The sequence below is a fragment of the Epinephelus lanceolatus genome, chromosome 12 (assembly GCF_041903045.1).
Source record: "Epinephelus lanceolatus isolate andai-2023 chromosome 12, ASM4190304v1, whole genome shotgun sequence".
Lineage (NCBI taxonomy): Eukaryota > Metazoa > Chordata > Actinopteri > Perciformes > Serranidae > Epinephelus > Epinephelus lanceolatus.
In genome coordinates, this window is record NC_135745.1 from 13,641,376 (window position 1) to 13,665,426 (window position 24,051).

The 24,051-nt window shown below is 40.7% G+C and overlaps 1 protein-coding gene across 7 annotated transcripts in view; it reads left to right on the plus strand.

Annotated features, from left to right (window-relative positions):
• Positions 1–24,051, plus strand: part of pard3ab (par-3 family cell polarity regulator alpha, b) — a 289,056-nt gene that overhangs the window by 86,528 nt on the left and 178,477 nt on the right. For all 7 annotated transcript variants that reach the window (XM_033651213.2, XM_033651215.2, XM_033651220.2 and 4 more), the window contains exon 3: positions 20,849–21,032. In XM_033651213.2, the coding sequence (XP_033507104.2) occupies positions 20,849–21,032 (184 nt within the window). The remainder of the gene's footprint in view (positions 1–20,848; positions 21,033–24,051) is intronic.

The window sequence follows — 24,051 nt, forward strand, 5'->3', positions numbered from 1 at the left end:
GCTAATTTATTGCTATAAAAGAGTTGTTTCCTCTGGACTGACGACCGCCTCATTGTGCAACAGAAACTACCCCAATGCTTGAGCCAGCCTGAGCCTTGCCAGCTGTGTCGCAACACACATCGGAGCTCATGCTACGCTAACCCTTCCGACTAGGACCACTTGTCCAAGCCAAAGGAGTGACAGAATAATTCTCTGCAAAGAGAAGGGGAAGCTGTCCAGTTCACCGTGTTCTGAGCTGCTCAGCCAGGCTCTGTGAAGAAACAGCTCAGTGTAAAGCACTGTCGGCTCGCTCTTGAGAGCTCGCTCCCCTCCGCTGTGTCTTTCTCATGGAAGATTGCTCTGGCCTCTTTCGTCCTTTCACCCACTTCCCTGGCTAACCCCATCATCTTCTTTCTCCTTGTCCTTTTATATCAGTTCCTTCCTTTTTTTCCCCTTTTCTCTCTCCTCTCTCTGGCCACCTCCATCTATATTTCCACCCTTTTCTTCCTTCCTCTCATCCACCAACCTCTCTCCTTTCCTTCTCACCTCCGTCTTTCTGTCCATCTTCACTCACCTGCTGCTTTCACCTCCTTCACGCTCTCCTCCCTCCCTTTCACGACCCTCTGCGTTGACATTTCTTTTTAGCACCGTCATCCATCCATTAAATGTGCTGTCTTTTTCCTCTTATGTCACGGAGGTTCGATGAATGACTTGTTTGTTGTCTTGAAACAGACACAGCAGAAAAACAAGACCTGTGGCCTACATTACAGTACAATACAGGGTCATGCAGAGGATATGGTGTTATGTAGGATCATGTTTGGTTAACATTAGTACAGCTTGTGCTGTGTTGTGGGGTTGAGGATGATTTGTGAGGTTGATAGTGAGGAAATAACGGCTTTAAGAATCAAAGTTACATAATAGGAATTAGCTTTGTTGCTCAGGCTGTAGTAAGAAAGCCAAAAAAGGCCATTTAAAGCTTGGGATTTAATCTTAGACCAATTTAACAAAAACTGAAATAAAAACATTTGCATTAGAAAGGCTGAAACTATTATTTGGCAGCTAAAGGGCGAAAAACTACTCATTATATTGCTTCTGGTTATTTTTTGAGATAAAGCAATGTGCGGTTGAGTTTTGTGAAAGCAGGGGCAATGAAAACAAAACATGCTGCAAATGACATCAACCTTCAAATCTACAGTCCAGTATACATTAAAATCCAAAACTTGCTCCTAATTAAAGAGCTTATTTGTTTCTAATTTAAAATTTAAATTTGGTTTAAATGAAATAAATGTAACCAAACAGCTTTTCGAGTACCGACATACAACAGATTAAAGCCTTTCACATTTACATCGTAAACCTCCGAAACCCCCCAGTAATTTAAGTTACAGCTGTTTTGTTTTGTTGAAGTGATTGTTTGGTTTTTGTCGACTTACCTCAGCTTATCATGTGTTCGGCTTCAGAGCTGCAGTTTTTTTCAAAAACCTATTAAGCCCTCATGTTCATACACAGGTTTTCCTACTTAATTAAACATATACATCCACACACACACACACACACACACACACACACGCACACAGTCACATTTACAACGGTAGTGTCGCCTGCTAAGTGTTGATTAGTCCCATGGAAAACAGGTAATTGAAGCTAAACGGCTAAATATAGCCCTTAGTGTGATTAGCTGTGATAGCATGTGATGTATGGTGCTCATTAGTGGTGCTAGCTAACCACCCCCCCTTCACCCCCACACCCCGCTCACCTACACCATTCATTTAAAGGAACACTCTGTTTTTCAACCCTATCTCCACATCTTTAATTGTAGAAGTGATGATCAATACCATTGCTTTCTCTATCAGGGCACCCATGTTAGACTGGTTTACTGTCAGGCCAGTTTGCTCACAGTTTAATTAGTCTAATGTGAGTTACAGTGGTACAAAAATAAAGACTTATATTAAGCTTAGGTAGTTGCCCTTTCGCCTGACTAACTCATTGAACACGGACAATCAGTGACACCCACAGGCAGTTTACAAAAAGAGGAAAATATAGCTTGCTAATGATGTTGCACAGGGAACAATGAGAAGGAATAGATGAGTATTTCTAGTTTATATGTCTCTGTAGATTTCTTCTCAAGTGAGCAGAGCTTAGCAGCTTAAGGCTCTGTGATTTTAGCTTCAAAGGAATCTTAATTTACCCAGAATAACAGTTTAACTGTAAATAAATAACTTAAAGTGTCCACCTTTTATTTGTTGGACGTGAGTCTGCCTTTGTGAAATGACTCTTAGTTTAACCAGAGATATTGGATGAAGCGAGATACCCCACCGTAGGCTTATCCAATGTTAAGGAAACGGTTACTCTTCCTGTCTCCTAAGTGGGCGTGGTTAGCTCTCCCTCCAGTCAGAGCCTGTTCTCCCTCAACACCCCCCTTCCCACCACTGTGTTAAACAGAGGCTCTGTGGATGTCTGTGTATGCGGATCGAGAAGCAGGTGGAATGAAATACATTCTTCCTATTATTGCAGCCTATTGTTGCACAAAGCTTGGGCATTTTTTATTTATTACTAGCGGTAAATAACTGTTTGTAAGCTAACTGTGATTTTACCGCCTGTTTATCAAGATCACAAGATCTCACGAGAACTTGTTTTCTGAGACGGACAGGGCTCAAACAAAGTTAATTTTCTCTTGATCTGTGCGGATGAAAAATGCAGCTTTAGTGTCAGAATGTTGGTAAGATGTGTGGCTTGTGGAAAACGAACCCAATATTTACTTTAGTGACTATAAGACGAAAGAATTGACCATAAATTGTGATCACGTTCATTTTCCTCATTGACGACAATACATTCAGAGCTGCCGCAAGTCTCCTACGGGGGCGTGGCGCTGACGTCACTGAATCAGGAAGTGAGCTGAGTGGGGTATCTCGCTTCATCCAATATCTCTGGTTTAACACTGTCATGGCTAATATTTTAGCATGCTAACATTGGAGTCAGAGCAGTGCTTGCCTGTCAAATATACAGCACATTCAGCTGATACAGTACGTACCATAACAAAAAAGTTGCTGAGTAAACCGCTGTGTTCCAGTTCCTTGTCTTTATGCCAGGAGCATCAGCTTACTTGGCTGCCGAGTTGTCGGTGGAGATTGCTGGTGTGATAGAGACTGAGCTGCAGGTAGCCCAGCCCTGCAGTCTGCTGTACAAAACAGCACTAATGGTTCTTCCTCACGTGGTTTATTCTGCTGGTAAAACAGCAACCAAATGGAGCTTTTCCACTATAACACATACCATAGATCTCAAGATATAGAAACCTTAAATCCTTCACAGGGATGACAAAGACTTTTCTGTTGAGAGAAGATGTTCAGGTTGTATCTTTAACAACTGATTTTGGTCAGAGTTCATTTATTCACCATTCAGTACCAGTTTGATCGTCATATGTCCAGCAGGAACAGACACAGTAGTTAAATGTGTGTCTGCAATGTGATGCTTGCATTAAATGCCACAAAGACTATCCTGTTAGCATACATGCTAAACATGGCTAACATAGCAGCTATTTAGCTGAACTAATATGTGGAGTTTATTGCTAAACTGACCGTTCCTAGTGGCAGCAGTAGTTGTTGTGTTTGCACATTTTAGGGCACATACATTTGCAAGTTAAATTATTGAACATTTGGACCAGCTTGGTTATGGTCTTATAATGTGTACATTGTGTATTGTGCAACCCGATACATAGGGTTGATTGAATAAATTTAATTACTTCATAATAAAGTAGTTTTAAAGTCTCATGTTGATATACATGTACAGGTTCATTACGTGTAGAATTACAATGAAGTTAAGGACATGAGTATATTGATAGCAACAGAAATAACAGGACACAAAAGATTTTAGGACCAAATTACAGCATTAGGTTTGTCAAAAAGTTTGCAAGGCACAATTTGTCTTTTAGTTTGGCTCAGGCTGAAATTGATGGATGTGATTTGTTCAAAATACCCACAGTAACTTGAGTGCGTTTTATTTTTAGTGTTGGCAGCCTCAGTGGGGAATGAACCTGTACCCATGGCAGCGGTAGTACCTTGCTCTACCTATCAAGCCAGAGGACAATCTTCTCTTACAGAGGTTTCAGAAATGGGTTCACAGTGCAATATCAGGTGTTTGGCCATAGGAAATAGTTTCTCTCAGTATGTGTGTGTGTGTGTGTGTGTGTGTGTGTGTGTGTGTGTGCGGCTCTCCAGTGGATTTGTTGCACAGTCTTTTCTGTGCTGTACCCACATCTATCAGCTTTCAGCAACTTGAATTAAACACACTTTTCACTGTGCTGAAAGACTGTCGGCACTCTTCAACTTTGTTTTTTAAAGCTCCAGTATCCAGAATGGTCAGTGTAGCTGTCGAAGCTGAGCGAACAAGCAGATGGGGTTAACTTGAGAACAAGCTTTTCAAATTTAACAATGAAGGGTGATGTGAAAATCAGAAAAGGGGAAATTACAGGTTTAATTTCAACCTCAGCCTGAAACAAAACTCCTCAGGGGGAACCACTAAAGACATACAGTACAGGCCAAAAGTTTGGACACACCTTCTCATTCAATGCGTTTTCTTTATTTTCATGACTATTTACATTGTAGATTCTCACTGAAGGCATCAAAACTATGAATGAACACATGTGGAGTTATGTACTTAACAAAAAAAGGTGAAATAACTGAAAACATGTTTTATATTCTAGTTTCTTCAAAATAGCCACCCTTTGCTCTGATTACTGCTTTGCACACTCTTGGCATTCTCTCCATGAGCTTCAAGAGGTAGTCACCTGAAATGGTTTCCACTTCACAGGTGTGCCTTATCAGGGTTAATTAGTGGAATTTCTTGCTTTATCAATGGGGTTGGGACCATCAGTTGTGTTGTGCAGAAGTCAGGTTAATACACAGCCGACAGCCCTATTGGACAACTGTTAAAATTCATATTATGGCAAGAACCAATCAGCTAACTAAAGAAAAACGAGTGGCCATCATTACTTTAAGAAATGAAGGTCAGTCAGTCCGGAAAATTGCAAAAACTTGAAATGTGTCCCCAAGTGGAGTCGCAAAAACCATCAAGCGCTACAACGAAACTGGCACACATGAGGACCGACCCAGGAAAGGAAGACCAAGAGTCACCTCTGCTTCTGAGGATAAGTTCATCCGAGTCACCAGCCTCAGAAATCGCAAGTTAACAGCAGCTCAGATCAGAGACCAGATGAATGCCACACAGAGTTCTAGCAGCAGACCCATCTCTAGAACAACTGTTAAGAGGAGACTGCGCGAATCAGGCCTTCATGGTCAAATAGCTGCTAGGAAACCACTGCTAAGGAGAGGCAACAAGCAGAAGAGATTTGTTTGGGCCAACAAACACAAGGAATGGACATTAGACCAGTGGAAATCTGTGCTTTGGTCTGATGAGTCCAAATTTGAAATCTTTGGTTCCAACCGCCGTGTCTTTGTGAGATGCAGAAAAGGTGAACGGATGGATTCCACATGCCTGGTTCCCACTGTGAAGCATGGAGGAGGAGGTGTGATGGTGTGGGGGTGTTTTGCTGGTGACACTGTTGGGGATTTATTCAAAATTGAAGGCACACTGAACCAGCATGGCTACCACAGCATCCTGCAGCGACATGCCATCCCATCCGGTTTGCGTTTAGTTGGACGATCATTTATTTTTCAACAGGACAATGACCCCAAACACACCTCCAGGCTGTTTAAGGGCTATTTGACCAAGAAGGAGAGTGATGGAGTGCTGCGGCAGATGACCTGGCCTCCACAGTCACCGGACCTGAACCCAATCGAGATGGTTTGGGGTGAGCTGGACCGCAGAGTGAAGGCAAAGGGGCCAACAAGTGCTAAACACCTCTGGGAACTCCTTCAAGACTGTTGGAAAACCATTTCAGGTGACTACCTCTTGAAGCTCATGGAGAGAATGCCAAGAGTGTGCAAAGCAGTAATCAGAGCAAAGGGTGGCTATTTTGAAGAAACTAGAATATAAAACATGTTTTCAGTTATTTCACCTTTTTTTGTTAAGTACATAACTCCACATGTGTTCATTCATAGTTTTGATGCCTTCAGTGAGAATCTACAATGTAAATAGTCATGAAAATAAAGAAAACGCATTGAATGAGAAGGTGTGTCCAAACTTTTGGCCTGTACTGTATGTTACTGCTTTTATGTTAGGGATAATGTACAAGGAGTGGGTCATTATCCTAAAATAAACCTTAACAGGGTGATGCAGGGTTTATTTTGAATTAATGACTTACTTGCAATACATCATCCTTCTTTTGACATGGCTGTTTTCTAAAGATTTGACAAAAAATATTGATCTGAAAATGATTTTATTGCTTCCGCTAAGCGTCTATGATCAGATCTGTGTCCATGACAATTAGTTATTCATAGCAGACTGTAGAATGCTGAAGTAGACCAATCAAAGTTGAGTATTCAAAATAGCAGTGTAATAAAATGCATTAACACACAGAGGTAGGCTAGCTGTTTGCCCCTGCTTCCACTCTCTATGCTAAACTAAGCTAATTCCTCACTGTCTCTAGCTTTACATGTAGCGCACACGCATTAGAGTGGTATCAATGTTCTCATCGAACTCTTGGCTAGAAAAAGAATAAAGCTGATTTCACACTGCTGCGTGGTAACTCAACGGCTCCAGTCATTTCAGTGAGGGGTAGGTAGCAGAGGGGAAGCGGTTTCCAACACGGCAGTAGCGATATGAAGCATGCGAACAGATTTAGCTCTGCCTAATTATGTTAATTAATCAAACCTATGATGGAAAATATGATCAAATATAAATCCCCATAAAATAATAAAAGAAAGGAGATACGCATGAAAACATAATCGCAAGCACTTTTTGTATCAGGTTAGTCATTTCTGACTTCCTAGCATGGCTGTAAACGCTTTGTCTCGGGCGTGGAGCCAAAGTTCAGAAGAATTCTACCCATAAAAGTTCAGCAGAAAGCGGTGTAACAAGAGCAACATCTTTCAGGGAATAAGAGTCACAACTCAGCACTCTTCTCATTTTGGAGAATGAATCACCTTCAGTGCTTCACTCCCTTACCCCCGCACTCCCCCGCTCTGTCTGATTGCCGTTTTCAGTTTGTCAGTCTGGCCTCGGCTCAGATGGCCCGAGCTTTCCCCCACATGTTTTCTATCGTCTGGATTAAAGTGAAATGGATCGCGGGTCAATATGCCGAGCAGAATTGCTCCACGCTGCTCTGGATTGTCCTCACCTCGATTACAATGTAATCCTAAATCTGTGTTTGCTTTGACATAATTGTTGTGTGTTTTGTGTCAGTTTGTGTTTTGAGGAACAAACTGATTGAATAAACGAGCAGGAAGGCATTTAAGCAGTGGAAGGTTGAGTGTCTGGATGTTTTGATGGTGTGCATGTGGGAAGGTGAGCGCACACCTGGGCAATGTCATGTCTCATTCTGCTTTATTTGCTACGTCTTCTTCTTCTTCTTCTTCTTCTGTGATTGTGTGTCTTTGTCTAAACTCAGTGAAGCCAAGGTCACTGTGTGTTCTGCCTTTGCTTACTCAGTCTCTGTGGGAGTTTGGGGTTGCGCTGCTCGTCTACCAGCCTCAGCTAATCTTAGCCACATCTGTCACACATCCAAACCGCCGCCCCTTTGGCTTCTGCTGCTCGGATGAGCGCTTTTCCATAGAGGCTCTTGGAATTGTTTGGCAAAACACCCATTTGATTATAGAAATGAGTCAAATCCAATTTGAAATTCAGAGAAAGTTTTAAAAAATCTGGGGTCTTGAACTTTCCTCTATTTTTTGCGGCCCTCTTTATATTAGACACCAGTTAAAGTTTTTTCCCCTTTGCATTAAACGTTGGTAAACAAGACAAGTACAGTGCATTGTGCAGTTATACCCACATGCTTGGTTGAATATAAAATTGAATTCATAATAATATACAACTCATATTAAAAATTTGTGATGTTTATGGTGACTAAATGCAGGAAGCCTGTTGCTCTTTTTTACTGTACTAATTATTACAAAATAATCTGCTTTTGTGAGCTCTGTTTCTTTATTTTAGTTGTCAAAATGGTTTTATATGAAATTCTCAGAAACATTAAAAGGTCCAATAAGTCTTAAATTTGTCTTTCTGAAACTTTCAGATACAAGTGTGTGAGTGGATTAGAGTGATATGTGGTGACTGCGAGGGAACAAAGTGACCAAATAACTTCAGAGTGCTGTAGCAAGAACTCACTGCACACACTGTGCTGGATGTTTCTGAATGTAGAAATGGGACGGGATAAGCCTAAATGTGCGAGCTAGTGTGATAGATGTAGAGTGAAGCTTTGGAGGGAAAGTTAACTGGGATGTCAGTTGTGATTTCATTAAAATTTAAAGCTCTGTAAAGAAAGGGTTTTGTAAAAGCAGTGGTACTGTTGCTCCCAGACATTCTTTCCGCAGTCATCCCTCCTAAACATCCAGGAAGTCGACATTCCAGTTCATTGCAGTTCAGAGGTGTTGGAGGTCAGGACTCTGAGCAGGCAGTGTAGTGTCTTCCACACCACAGTGGGAAAATCATTTCTTTATGGGTCTGGCTTTGTGTACCGTGGCATTCAGGGTTTTTCCTGGCTCAAAATGAGGCGGAGTTGGTACCTTTCTGATCATGTTAACAAAGGTGCATGTGTCAGTGCACCTTCAACTGACTCAAGCAAATACTTTATAACAAGCAATGTGTTTTACAAGTTCTAAAAATTATGTAAATGCTAAGTAATTTTGGCGACCCTACACTATATAGGAGAGAAGTTATAGAATATTTTTGTAGTAGCCTATCTCCTTTCGGTGTTGTACTTTATAGACAGTCCCTCTGTACAGCTGTCTGCACATAGCAGCAACGTTGTTAATCCAACTAGGAGGATAGCTGGTTTTGATAAAAATTAGGCTGTAGCTCGTTGTCTGCTTTACTATGGTAGGAAAGAGGTGTTGTTTGTGTTTTAATGTTTTTCTTATGAGTTATTGATCCAGAAAGTTCAAATCTGTCAATGTCTTTCCAGCTTTACCAGACTAAAAGCTGTTTTAACTAATACCAACTGCCATTTGCAGTGCCAGATGGTGATATAAAGCTATCATAAAATCAAACAACAGGGAAAAAGGAGACCAATAATGACTTCATCGACTTTTCTTTTGCGCTCATAGGGCTGGAACCACTATAAACATAAGGCTATTGTATTCCTCTGGTAGTTTTGGCAGTGCCTTTCTGGGTCCACTGTTCTCATTATGATACAGTGCCACCACATCAGCGTAATGTCGTAATTGACCTTTCACTAAGCCCCGCCCCATTGCGATGGTCCAAATAGCTGTCAGAGTAAACATGGAGCTTACTTAGTGAAGGGTCAGTTGCAGTCAGAGATTACAGAAATGCACCAAGTGCAGTGCTTCATAGAAATGTTTTTTCCTGAAGACACCCGTCAGAGTTTTGTCAAGAGCTGGAGGCAGGACGAAATTTGACGGAGGCAGTTGCCTCGTGATTCTCTGTGCAGGCATGAACATGTTGAAACAGGAAAAGGATCTTTTCCAAACTGTTGCAGCAAAACTTGTTTGTCTCACACTATTTTCTCACTGTGTGTTGCAACATTAAGATTCCCCTTACTTGGAACGGAAAGACCTAAATTATAAAACATACGAAACAGCCCCAGATGAATAAAAATGAATTATCTCATTAGATATGTGGCATGGGTGAAGTAGTGCCTCTGCTTCTCTCTACTGAAGGTTAATGTTTTATTTCACAAGTGTACACACTTCTTTGTATTTGCACCAGAGGTCGCCTGTATTTCAAGCTATGGGGCTTGTCTCTGCTACAAAATGCTGGAGGAAACTGTTCCATGTATGTGTGGAAATCTGAGATATGTCATAATGTTGAGCTGCCTCTCCTCACCATATATTTGTGCCTAATTATTATATATATACTACATCAATTAAAATGACTCCTGTTGATAGAGTAGGCGAGATGGAGTCACTGTTATTCTTTCCCAGTGTATTATTGTACAACCTTGCTTGTACAGCCGTCCACCAACTTCTATTTGTGGAAAAATTATGATGGAAACTTTCATGTAACCTCTCAGGTAACAAATCAAACTGAACGTATGAAAGAGGAGAAAACACCTCTCGTCTCCCTCCGTGGCTTTGATGAATCCCTCTGGCTGCCCTCATGTATTTGTTACTCGTTGAGCGGAAACCATGTAACTATAACTCTCGCCACAGCTCTCCAACTTTTCACCTTTTTTTTTTTTGACTTTCAAAGAATGGCTTAATATGCAGCCAATTTCCTTCTTTACATAATGAGCCTGTCAAGAGTCACATTTTTCCAATGTCTCAACTCAAGGTGCAAATCTTTAGGAGATTTCCTGAAAACTAGAGAAATAAATGTCATGGATGAACCAAACTATGGCTCACTTTTCAAATCCCTCAGTTTTTCCATTTTCACTTAAAACCATGTGAGCTGAAGTTCATTTTTCAATACCATAAAATGTAGGAAATCTTGTCTGCATAGGTATTATCATGTTGTTATCTTATGTTTAAGGTTTCCAACCATCCTTTAAAAATTATGATTTTTTTTTAATGGTGGGTATAGTTTTTTCCTCAGATGCTAGACTGAGCTCCTCACATAAACATTGTGGTGTGCCGACCCGAGGGCAACATCGGTCACTGCCTGTCTGCACTCTGTGGTTTTTGGCTTTGGCGGAGTGATTTTGAAGGTTTTGATGGCTGTCGCTTTTGGGGAAAGGCCTGCTTCAACCTCGCACTTTTGTTCACAGTTCCCGAAGCATGTAACCGAGGAAAATGTTCTATGCTGCAGTTTTTTGACCTGAGAGGAGAGTCGGGACAACATGTTTTGGATTACACAGCTGTGTAGGCGAAAGTGAAGTGGTTACTTCCCTCCGTTTGCTGACAGCTTTGCTTTTTTGCCCTCTCATTCCCTGGCACAGACCTTGTTGAGAGGATGCCAGGTCTGGTGGACGAGAATCAGGTCATCTTTGTTCGCAAAGTGTCTCTGTTAACCCTCTTCCTTTTGTTGTTGCTTTTATATGGGCATATGGAAATACATGGTAAAATAACAGGCTCTAAATATCCGTTATCTGAGGTTGTCCACCTGCAGCACATTAATTTGTGGCTAAATAAACAATACCATAATAGTTATTATTGGCAGATCAATCTGAAACTTCAAGTCAAGGCAAATAACTTTAATTTGTACAGCCCAACAGCTCTTAATTCAGCCCAGGCTCTCTAACAAGACCAGGAAATACTTCTCAAATTATAACAGGAGCCATTACTTGGAAAAGGCAATTACAAAAGATTAATAGAAAATGTGTAGTATTAAGCAAAATACAAAAAGCAGTAATTCAGCACTGGGGTTTCCAGTACAAATGAGCCGAATATGGGACTTTCCAAATTTATCCAAGAAGTGGCTCCAATGAACAGTCGAATTAAATACTCCAACTCCAATAGAGTAGTTCCATTAATTAATTAAAACGAGTCCTTACTTAATGCTGTACTCACTGATCCCATTTCTTTCTCTTCTAATTTCTTCTAATGTCTGACCTTTAAATGAAAATAGAAATGAGTAGTCGAAAGAATAATCTGCAACTATCTTGATAATTTATATTAAAGGGGGCTTATTTTGCGTTTCTGATTTATATGTAGTAATGTTCATATTAAAGGAGCAGTGTGTAAGATTTGGTTGAACAAATTCTTATTTATTTGAAGGTTTTGGACTTTTTGTTTACCCAAAATAAACAATTAGATCTACTTTAAGAATATATTTCACCTTTTTTTGCGTTTTATATCCCAAACAATTGATAGATTGAGAAAATAACTGGCAGATTGACAATAAGAATAATTGTTAGTTTCATCCATACTTTTTTTAGGCAGGCTCTATTATATAGTCTATTTGTGCTCCAACTCCACTTATCTTGTCATTTCCACTCTGTATGACGAACAAATTTCCCCTTCTGTTTAAGTAATCTGTCCTGTTCTCTTTCTCACTTATTGATAATACAGTTTAGATTCAATAAATCATATAAAAGAACACAAACACTACACAGCGTGGAGCTTGACACTAGGGAAAATGCAGTCTATTGCTATAATATAATTCTGTGTGAAATTGTAACGACTTGTCATTATTTTATGTGATGAGGGGATAAATCAAGCGGTCCATAGATGGATGTAGCAGCTTGGAAAGATTTATGCTTTGGAGTTGGTCGCCAGAACCAAGGCAACTGTAATTTTTGGACGGCTGCGCTGCATAAGCTCGGGGATTTCTGATGAAATAAGACTGGGCGATCAGTGATGTGGTGCAAGCAGTGACTGTATCTTGCTAAACTGTAGTGACTGTATCTTGCCCCCCCCCCAAACACACCCCCATAAGGATTAATTCCCCTTTGATAGACCTCCGGTTCCCTCTCTCTGGTCCGGGCTGCCAGCGTATTGTTCTAGCCAGAGTTATGATGATGATTTATGAGCTGAAAGTGACTGCTGAAAAGTGGACTGACTCACACTTTCCATTATAATTTACTTTTCAATTATTGTTACTTTTTTTGGCTTGTGTTTATCGCGTGTGTGTGTTTGTGTGTGCAAGAAAGTGAACAAAAGTTGATAAAAAGTGAGTTTTGCAAACACACACACACACACACACACACCTACATCCATGTACAAAAACTTTCACATTTTGCACAGTTTAAATGTGTATACTTGCGGCCGTCCTCCATAACAAGTTTGGGAGTTGAGAATTAGATGTTTTTTAGTTTTAGTGCACAACAGTACATCATAAAGCAATTAGTGAAGGAATTAATTCATTAATCAGTAGAAATAAAATTCAGTTTTGAGCAAGAGCATCTCACATATGACCCTCACAGTTTGTCAAACTCAAAGATCTGCTTTTCTTCACATTTGGGATTTTTGAACTTTTGGTGAAAAGCAAAAGTGCAGGCTTTGTTTCAAAACTGGGAAGGACACGTGAAACGGGCTTTTTTCCCTTTAATGTACAGGATAGAGTGAAATGAGGGAGAGAGAGAGAGAGAGCGGGGGTGACATGCGGCAAATGCGACCGCTGCGGCGAGGCATCGCCATTGTACATGGGGCGCTGGCACTATCCACTGTGCTACCGACACCCCAGTCCTCTGCTACTTTAATTTTTTAAAATGGCATCCACATATTTTAGATATTGAGGGGGATGTGTCCCCTGCATCCCCTCCAGAAAACTATGCCTATGGTTAAAAGGAATACACTGTTGACAGCATCACATGTTATCAGCATATGTCATGTTTTATGTCCCAATCATATAATTAGGAAAATAATTGTTGCAGCCTCGATTGAAATATAAAAGGCTACAGTTAACGCCAAAAAATGAGGTTATACTCATTCTAGAAAGTGTAAACCTTCTGACTTGTATTGACACAATTTCACAGGCCAATCAACACCCATTTCTCGCTGCACAGATCCTCTGTTTTCCTCAGGATACACCAACCCTGCTGATTTGATGTCACCTTTTTTTGTGAGTTTGTGTTTGTGTGTGTGATGATGGGTGGCAGCACTTCTCCCATGGCAGGGTCAGGGCTGTGCTTGTCAACAAACCTCAGCAATTAGCTTTGACTTGGAGCTGTATGATGGCACACAGACAACAATTCACTCAACAAAACACCCAACAGAACAGCATTAGGTCCCGAGGGAGCATCTGTCAGTCCCAGCTGTGCCCTCTGATGTTTACACTCCAGCATGTTCACTTACATTCATGTCTAATCAATGATGGGAAGACATACTTAAGGTGATATTTAGTTTGTTCACTTGTCATTTGTGGGGTTTTTGTGTCTCTTCTTTTCAGCAAGCATTTGTTTTTTATTAAAAATTTGCAATGAGATGTTCTCAGCTGCGCATGGATATTGTGTTTGTACACTATTGTACACAAATGATCTCGTACTGACTGAATTTGTGTAGAAAAGAGTGTAATGCAAATGATTTCAGCGACTGCTTTTGATTTGAAATAACTGGATAATATGAAACGTTTGGAATTCCTGTGGGCAAACGCGCCTTTTCCAGTAGTCAAAGAATGAAAGTCAGTGTTGAGGAAACATAATAATCTGATAATTACAACTATTGGACAGTGGGAGGAGAAAAGCATCAATGGAAATGTACAAATACTGTTAAGAACTTGTCCAAAATAGCATTACTTCTGGGATTTCTGCATCTTGAAAAGTATGTCGGAATAAAAAATGGAGCTGTTTGCATCGACAGCCTCATCATATCCACCATACTGCTGTAATTATGACATACTGTCGATGATTATCACTGATTGTTTCTACCTTTCAATGATAGCACAATGGCTTAAGATTTTGAGGCCCCACCACATTTACAGTGCGCACTGCAGCTGAACTGATTACCATGTAATAAGAACCACATGGGCTGTAAAATCATATGGGGTTTTGGGGGGGGGGGGGGTTCTTCTTCTGTGGTGTCCTCGGGGAGCGGGCTAGGAGGAGGAGGGAGGAGGTTTGCTGACTCAGCTGTTCTGGCTGAACTGAGCCTTAATGAGGGAAGAGTGGAGGACTCTCTGACAGTTACACACAGGAAGTTATATACAGTATAGACGTGTACGCATAAAACACAGTCGCACACAGACACACAACCTGTCTCTCTGCCTTCTCCCAAGAGTCTCCCTTAAAGGGAAATTTCGGTTTATTTCAACCCGTCTCCTATCGTTCTAAATTTATTTCAAGTCACTAGTGACATAAAAATAATAGTTAGCATGTTAGCCGTTAGCCTAGATACAGCCGGGGCGCATAGTAGTGTCAGACCTGTTAAAACGTAATTGAACGGGCATCCCTTCAAGTGCAAAGTTAGTCCACTAAACAAGCTTTTTTTTCCACAAAGACCGCCTCATATCGTTAGGATAAATGTCAGAGAACATATAGAAAATGACATGTAAACGTGTTGTCTTACCTTACCGGTGTGATGCCATGTTTGTTGTTTACCATTTAGCTAAGGCTGCAACCGGTCCCATTCCTTGCAATGGAGGTATTCCTCTTCTGTGGGCATTGGGGTACAGCATTCACAGGTAACGTTACACCACCAATCTCCAGAGCTAAAGCCTTCCAGCAGCCATTCCTCCTCTGTCATCCTCTAACGTTACCTGTTGTGCCTCTCTATCTCTCCTCCTCCGTTCTTCAATTTCACGAAGCTCTTCGTCAGTGTATTCTGGCTCAAATAAAGGATGCCCGTTCAATTACTTTTTAACAGGTCTGACGCTACGGCTGTATCTAGGCTAATGGCTAACATGCTAACTATTATTTCTATGTCACTAGAGACTTGAAACAAATTTAGGACAATAGGAGACAGGTTGAAATAAACCGAAATTTCCCTTTAAAGTCACACACACACATGCACACAATTCTACTCTCATATCTGTTTTACCTCCCCTCGTTCTTCCTATTCCCCTCTTTTTTCTTTATGTTCTTCATCGACACGTTCTCCACATCTCCTTCAACCCCCTACCTTCCCACACACACTCCCTCCACAACCCTCCCTCCTGCCCCTTGACCTTTATTATCCCCATTACTGTGTGTACACATTAGCCCCGGGCTGACGCAAGCTCTAATTTGAAGTAAATGTCTGCACATTTATGTAAAGGGCCTAATGGGAAAAATGAGTCTTGAGGTCTGTGTGCAAGTGTTTGTGTGTGTGTGTGTGTGCGCGTGTGTGTTCCCCTTGAGAGCCTGTTACTCTCACCAGGGAGCCTGTCCAGCGTGCTATAAAACTCCACAGCTCTCAGGCTAAATGTGGCTGAAATGAAGGTTTAATGTGCTGGAAAACTGGTAGTTGGATTTGAATGGTGCTAGTGTGTGTGTGTGCTTTAATGGATTGTGTGGATGTCTCTGTGTGTCTAAATGTAATTGTGTGTGCGCTAATGCTTCTCTTTCAACTTTACCATATTTCTATGTATATATCAGAGCGTGTCTTTTAGTGTGTAAATGTTTACGTAGTGTGTTTTATTGTGATTGTTGCTTTAAGAGTGTGCCTTTTTTTTTTTAAAGTGAGAGTGCGAAAGTTGTTATTCAGTAACATACAACAGGTGGTGTGTGAAAGACTACTGCTGTGCAGTGGTTCCCTCTCTTTTATGCATCAGAAGATACGCAACATGTTAAAAATAGGCACTTCTAATTCTGCTCATTCACCAGAAGAAAATGCTGGCATTGTACATTTCTGCAAACCACGGATATGTTACATTTGTACATTTCAGACTATTATAGCAATGTTCCTAAAGTGACAAATAGCATATGAGCTGACTTTGTCGTCGGGAAGTGGAAGTGATGGTGGATGGCCTGTCACCTGGGTGAAACACCTGCCAAGCTGCAGACCAATGTTCGAGACTGACAAACAACAAGAGCAGTTGTTTTTGTTTAATGGGTTATCTTTGCATTTGTAGCAGGTTTTTTTTCCCCACCGAATGTGGGTGTTTTTAAGTGAAACATGAGTGGGCTTGTTGGGACCCGTCACCATGTTTTCACTGGGGATAGTGCCACTAAAAGCAGCTGTGTTTTTTTTTTGCCAAGACATTGCTGCCTTTCCAGCCAGGATAGTGCCACCAAAACCGGGTGTTTTAAGCCAAAACATTATCTTTTCCTAACCATAACCAAATGTTATTTTTGCCTAAACCTAACCCCACACTATCTACAGTGTTGTTGAAACTTTAAAGGAGCAATAAGCGAAATTCATCATTTCTAGATTGAAGGAATTAAAAAATTGCTATGTGAAGAACTAGAGGTGCAGTTTCATCTGGAGTATAGCATGACCTCACACACCCTCTCTCTGTGTTGATTTCCAGCCCATTGTTTACAAGCCGGTCTGGCTGCACGTTCATGTATGTTCATGTGAAGCCGACTTGGCTAGAGCCATCGCCAGATCCCGGCTAGTGCTAACACTGGGAGCTAACGCTAACGTTCCTACTCTTCTCCGTGAGTGAGAGCGATGTTTTAGCCTAGTGGGCAGCCTGGCGGGCAGCCTGGCGGGCTGCTCAAGCTCCGGACATTAACCCATCCAGGTGTTTCCTCTGCAGCCTCCACTTCACCCAGCTTCACTCAGCTGCCCGATAAACCCGCTGCTTCTTCCCACTTTAAACTGAAGCGATGTTTTAGCCTAGTGGGCAGCCCGCGAGCCAGCTGCCCGCTAGGCTAAAACATCGCTCTCACTCACGGAGAAGAGGAGGAACGTTAGCGTTAGCTCCCGGTGTTAGCGCTAGCCGAGTCGGCTGCCACCGGCTACTGGAGTAACATAACAGCTATGGAGTGCTTCTATCAGCTCCTCTAGTCACTGAGCCTCGCCTCCATCTCAGCAAATATATTACATTTATTACAGGTACCATCATCATTGAAGTAGGCAGGGGAATAGCTAAACACAGCAGAGACCAAGACATCGCTAACTGCTAGACGAGGTGAGTGGAGTGGGGTGGGGGGTGGAGAGCAGAGGTAGAGGGAGGAGTGGCTCATGACACACTTTGTTTTGGTCTACAGGCAGTGCACAACAGCAAACCTAGCGGTGAAACGATTTTGCTTTTTGCCCCTTTAAGTAACATAAAGTTTAAATGTATCTGCTACAAATGTACATATCTGGGGTACAAAATTTATTCTGGCGACTGGGTTGCCGTTCATTAAAGCTCCCTACCAGGTAAATGGGGACATCTCTCTCCATGGCTCAGTTGGCATAACACAGGTTTTTGTGGCTTTGCCAAGATTACTCTAATGACACCAGGGTTATTTTCTCAGGCCTTACAAAGGCTCCTGCCGAGCCATAACTTCCAATTTAACTGCTTTGTTAATTGTTTGTGTAATGACTTCCTCTCTGCATGAATTCATTTTCTTGCAGTGATTTGATTACGTTTTGTCATTGCTTTTTCATTTGTCCAAAGTGTAGCCCAACTTGTTAGTATTAGCTCCTGCCACCATCAAAAATACTATCTCTGTGTATTGACACACATTTAACCAAACATGTTGAGTGAAGTGAGTAAGTCGAAACTTTGCTGTCAGAAGTAGATAGACAGAAGCAAAAAAAAAAATGCATGATCGTTTTTTTATTCTTTCTTCTTATAAATGTGGAGCTGGTTTCAGAAATGTTTCTCGATACTTGACACTTGTTCTCCAAAGATAAAAAAAAAAATATCTAAAAGCAAAATGAAACTGACCTTGACTATTTTTCTCATGTGGTATATCTTTGCTTTGTATTTTCCCAAAGTGAAAATAATGTGTCTATGAGCCTGTTTTTGCTCAGCGTCTTCTTGCCATGAGGTGTTTGGTCAAGTTTTCTTTTAGTTCAGAGTTTTTCTTGGGTCGGGATCATGTAAATAAACCCACATGAACTGCAGTCATATCTTGAAGATGTTTGAGCCATTCAGCGTGTTTATTTTTAACCCCGGTGAGATACTGTGGGTCAGGGGGTAGACCTCCGAGTGGGGACATTATCACGATCATGCCTCTACATCAGATCTCACCACAAGGGACAGTTAGATCACATCCTTTGAAATGGCGAATGTTGGATGGATTTTTCATTTTCTCCTCTGCTAACTGAAGCCAGCTGAACACAGCCGTGGGCCTGGTGGGAGTCAAAGAGGGACGGCATGAATCTCATTTTTAATCTAATAAAGGGACTCAGTAGAGGCTGGAATTAATCACATCTGTGAGGGAGAAGAGCTTTGGTAAGGTAACGATGTGGAGCGAAATTGTGGAGGCATTTTGAATGAAGAGAGGATATGATTGGACGTAATAAGCACCTCAGTGTCATAATGTAAAAAAGAGAGTCTAAATCACCCCCATATCCATTTGGACTGTATGTGCAGTTCTCGTGCATTTGAGCAGAAAAGCACCACCATGTTTTGACAATTCACCAATTCCAATAAATTTATTGTAACTTCTCTTGCTCTATATCCAGGTTCTTATAGTAATGGTTGATGAGGATTTGTTTAAGGGAGTGACACAATTATGACATTTGAGCAAGGGCCAACCCTGATACACCTTTGCCCCTTACACTTAGCCCTTGATCATGTCTAGGGGTAGGGTGTCCCAATTCTTGTTGGGATAGAGGGGTATGGTGAAAGATAAGGGCTACATGGCACTCCAAACAGAGGTTTTTCAGAGGCACACTCCTATATGAGCAGCAAAAAAAACCAATGGATATACTTTCTTAATGAATTAGGATTTAAAAATTAGGATAACTATCATATTATATTAAGCCCTTTTAAATAGTAATTGTGCAGATTTACAGGAAAGCCCAATCAGTCTTCGTTCAGCATTGGCAGTATGAAAACAAAATCTGGGAGTGCGGCAAAATGCCACCTGCCTACTTTTGTTTATACAGAATGCGCCTTTTTCGGGGCAGTAGTGGGTGTGAGCAAGTAACAAAACGTGTAGCTCAGCGTGTGATATAAACATTGCTATCGCTGATTTGTGCACGACAGTCCAGCATTTTGACATATTTCCATGTTGCATTCCCCCTCTTTAATGGCACGTAACTCCTGAAATATAACTTGTGTCCAACAGCGAAGTTGCTGCACTTGTTACCGCTCCTCTGATATCAGTTTAGGCTGGGAGGGTAGGAGCACAGGTTGCTAACATTAGCCTACAGAGCACCACTAAGTGGCCTGGTAATGAAGCTGTGGTCTTTATTTGATGACTTGTTTGATCAGTTACTAGCATGAAACTTACATTTTGAACAAATCGCAAGGTTCATGCTTTTCTGTCTTCATTGGATAAATGGCAAATGTCATTATGATAATACCATTATTGCCATAGTCGAATCTGTATACATAAACAATATTGACAGCTACTGATGATGTGTTAGGGTCTTGAAGGGTTTTCCCATTTCATAGGGGAAGATTTCCACCACAACTCCTTGTAACTCTATTCCAAGGGGCAAAGGGGCACTTGAAAACGAGGGGTAGGGGTAAAAATAAGAAATTCAATTAAACACCCTGACTGGAAGAAATGACCACTCCAATAACTGCAAGAAAATTGCGAGCAGACACTCTGACAAAGTCCTCCCTCTTCCCCATGTCTCTAAGTACTCTAACCAGAGTTAGCATTAGCTCATTTAGAAGATTTGAACAGTTAAACATGAAAGACTTAATGTTCTAGTAGGATTTCAGGGGTTATCTTTCACTGATAATTTTGTTCTCTGTACTTAGCTAGATGTTTTGACTGAATTTGTATTATTGGATTCTCTGTAAAACGAAATCCTGTTTTTACAGGCACAGCTACAGACAAAACCCAATTCATTTACATGTTAAAAAAGATTGTTTTTCCCCATATTACTTAACATATACTTATCGTAACACTTGTCTCGGAGCAAGCAGCTTATGTAACACAGAGTTATCATTTCCACACATGCTGCTTAACCTTTTGGGGTTTTATGTAGTTATTTCTAAGAGATAAAGCAATACAGTTCTCCACAAATCAAAACTTTTCTTCTTCACATCTCTCTCTTTGCTTGCCCATCCTTTTGTTCCTTTCTTTTTTAAATCTCTCCATTATTTGGGGGTATTTATGCTCTTTTACATCATTTGTTGAAGGTTTTTCCTCACTCTTTTCTTACGTGTCCCCGTCTCTCTCTCTTTGTTATTGTAATTTTCTCTCAGAATTCCAGATTATCCCAGTGTATGTTCTCATTGTTTGGGTTTTAAGCTTTTTGTCAAATACAAAGAAAACCTTTTCCATAAATGTAATCTACTTTATTTATTGTTGTCCTTCTTTCACCACTCCTGGTCTTTCTGAGGACATACAGCAGTTAAGCCTGTTGTCTTTTTATTATGCATTCAATGAAATTAAAAGCAACATGTTCATTAAATCCAACATCTCCCATCCTCCCATCTCCAGTTGATAGCAGTGTATGATGAACAGGAGCCCCATCATGGCGGCGATGGCACCAGCGCCAGCTCCACAGGGACCCAGAGCCCTGATCTGTTTGCTGCAGACCTCAGCGCCGGAAGTGGAGCCTCGGCCTTCCAACCCTACCAGGCCGCCAGTGAGATCGAGGTCACACCGTCTGCCCTGCGCACCAGTAAGTCCAAACACTTGAGGGAAAAAAAGAAATCAGAGATGCATGTGACTGGATTAAAGACCTTTGGGTGATTTGTAAATGTATGCATTAACTGAACAGAGAGACCATTATCTAAAGATACAATCAGGAACTACAACATTTACTTAACAAATGATTAATAATTGAGTCCATTCCTCTTATTCGCCTTAAATTACAAATCTGTCATCCTCATTAGCGTCAAATATCAGCAACTGCCGCAGTATACAGCAAACCCAACAAATTACCTTATCACAGCCCGGCGGTACCTTAGCCCTGTCCATAAATTCTGTTAATTGGACAGGAGGGCCTTTTTTTTTTCAGGCACAGATAGCCGTTTGATCCCCGGCCAAAGTGGCTAATTGGTTCTATTCGCTGCCTCCTAAATCAAATGTGACGCTGAGCCCGTCCACCTCTGCAGTTTTGCCGGCCAAGTCGCTTCTTCCACCGTAATTACTGTGAGTTTGGATGCGAAACTGACTCTTGTAGGTGATTTGTCAATTTGGATCAAGCAAAAACCTTTTGCACACAACCATAAGCAGACGCAAACAAACACTCACACTCACACGGACATACATGGAGACAAACACATATTCTAACTCTCTCTTCCTACTCAAATATTTTCCCTTCTGTCCATCTTAATCTATGTATAACTACAAATAAAAAATAAAAGTTGCAACTGAAAATAAAGTTCACTCTTAAGCCTACCTGCAAACCTTAGAATTAAAACTTATTTATATTCATTTTGACTAAAAACATGTATGTGTGTGAGAGCTCAGGAGGTCTTTTAAGTTGAACATTTGTCAGCAGTGTCTTTCCATGCCTTTTAGTTTGCACTAAATTCACATTATTAGAGGTTTTCTCTGATAAACCTACTTTACCAGCAGCAAATTTTCCCACTGCTTTGGACAGGTTTCTTTAATTTCTTCCCTTTTCATATGCTCAGAGGATGCTTGTTATTAATTTTACACGTTGATTGCCACTGGATATATTAAAGATCTCACACAAGTAAAAATGAGTAGTGGTTGAAACCAATGAAAAAGGTACAGTACTGTCTCAGCCAACACTTAAAGGAGCAGTGTGTGAGATTTAGGGGTATTTAGTGGCATCTAGTGGTGAGAATTACAGATTGCAACTTGCTGAAACATCTCCCGGTTAGAAATCCTTCAGTGTTCATTTTTCAGGGGTTTGTATTGGAAGCAGAATTACCCGCCAAGGTTTCCTCATCTTCAAAGCAAACAGAGCTGAATTATTCACAGAGGTCTCCTCCTCTTCAAAAGAATTGGACCAGGTGATTGAAACCAGTTAAAATAGTGAATAAAGCAGTTTCATGTTATAAATCAGTGTTCTTCCAGTGCTGCTTGTTGCAGATGGCTTCTAACTATGCTGGCCAATGAGCAAAAGCGAATGGCCACATGTGTCAGTGTTTGGTTTATTTGCTCTGGGCTACTGTAGAAACGTAGCGGAGAATATGGCAATCTCCATCAGTGGGGTCCCGCTCCATGTGTAGATATAAACTGCTCATTCTAAAGTAACAAAAACACAATGACTGTTATTTTCAGGTGATTATACCCTAAAGAGAACACAGTTATTATATTCCATTACTGCCAATCAGGGTATGAAATTAACAAAATATTTTGGGGGCAATTTTGGCCCCCACGGTCTAAAAAATGGGGGCATTTTCAAAACGTTTGGGGGCCAACAAAAAATTGTAATTATGTTCTAACAATAAGCACATGAAAAGCAAAACCAACAAAGATAGTGTCTTCACTCTTCAGTAGAAACCACTATAAATGAAACAAATAATGGGTTACATAAAGTTGTGGTTGCAAAATATCACTCAGATTTCCTATAATTCAACCAGTTTAAATGTGATGATTTAACCATTAATCTACTGATAGCAGTACAAATGTTTCACCACATTACAGTTACTTGTACTGTTAAAAAGGCCAAATTACTATAAATTCCTTAGATGCAATCCTGGAAGTAAGTTAATTTAAAATTTAACATTCATTCTACCTTAATTTTTCATTAATTTGTCATTGTGTAGACACAGATCACCCAAGAAATGGTTAATTTAAACTTATGGTACAGCAAAGCCCCCTCCCCTTCTCTGTCAGATTACTCTCACGTAATCAGTGCAATCTCGTTGATTATGTCTGGAAAATGAGTTGTAGACGTGACGCTAAATTAATTTAATGAAAATAAAATTATACTTTAATGTCAGATTGTAATACTGTTAAAAATATAAATACATATAGTTGTTTCGAAAACTTGGGGGCAATTTTGGCCCCCGGAACATGGCTTTTGGGGGCATTCTTGGATAAATTGTGGGCCAAATGGCCCGTGGCCCTTGCTAATTTCTGACACTGCTGCCAATACACACCCTTGAATCCTACACACTGAACCTTTAAAAACTGTCAAAAGATGAAATTAAAGTTAATCACAGCATCTTCACTACCTGCTGCTGTTTGATAATTAGCTAATGGAGATTTACTGTCATACCTGCTGCCTCATTTCCTGCCTATACTTCATTCAAGTGAGTTTACCTTCATTTTTTATTTATTTTTATTTTATTTAACCTTTATTTAACCAGGAATAGTCTCACTGAGATTCAAAATCTCTTTTTATTATAAATGTGTCCTTTATTCACTTTAAGCCAAGAGTAGTTTTACTCCTAAGTTGGTTCTAAGAGCATTCTTAAGTGTAATTCTCAAAACTTAAAGAAAAAAGCACCCTGACCTTTATATTTGTGTCCCTCTCCAGACATGCATACACATTGACAGACAGCCCCACTCTCACACACTCCAATGAACAAATTAAAGTTGACAACAAACTATTTTTAATTTGCATTTTTTATTAGCACTAAAAATACCCCACTGGTTGGAGTATGGCTTATCCATTAATGACCTGTGAACTGGCGTTGATTGACACAGCAGCCGTCAAAATCGCCCATTCTGTGTCTGTCTTACACACTCAAACACACACACACACACACAAACAC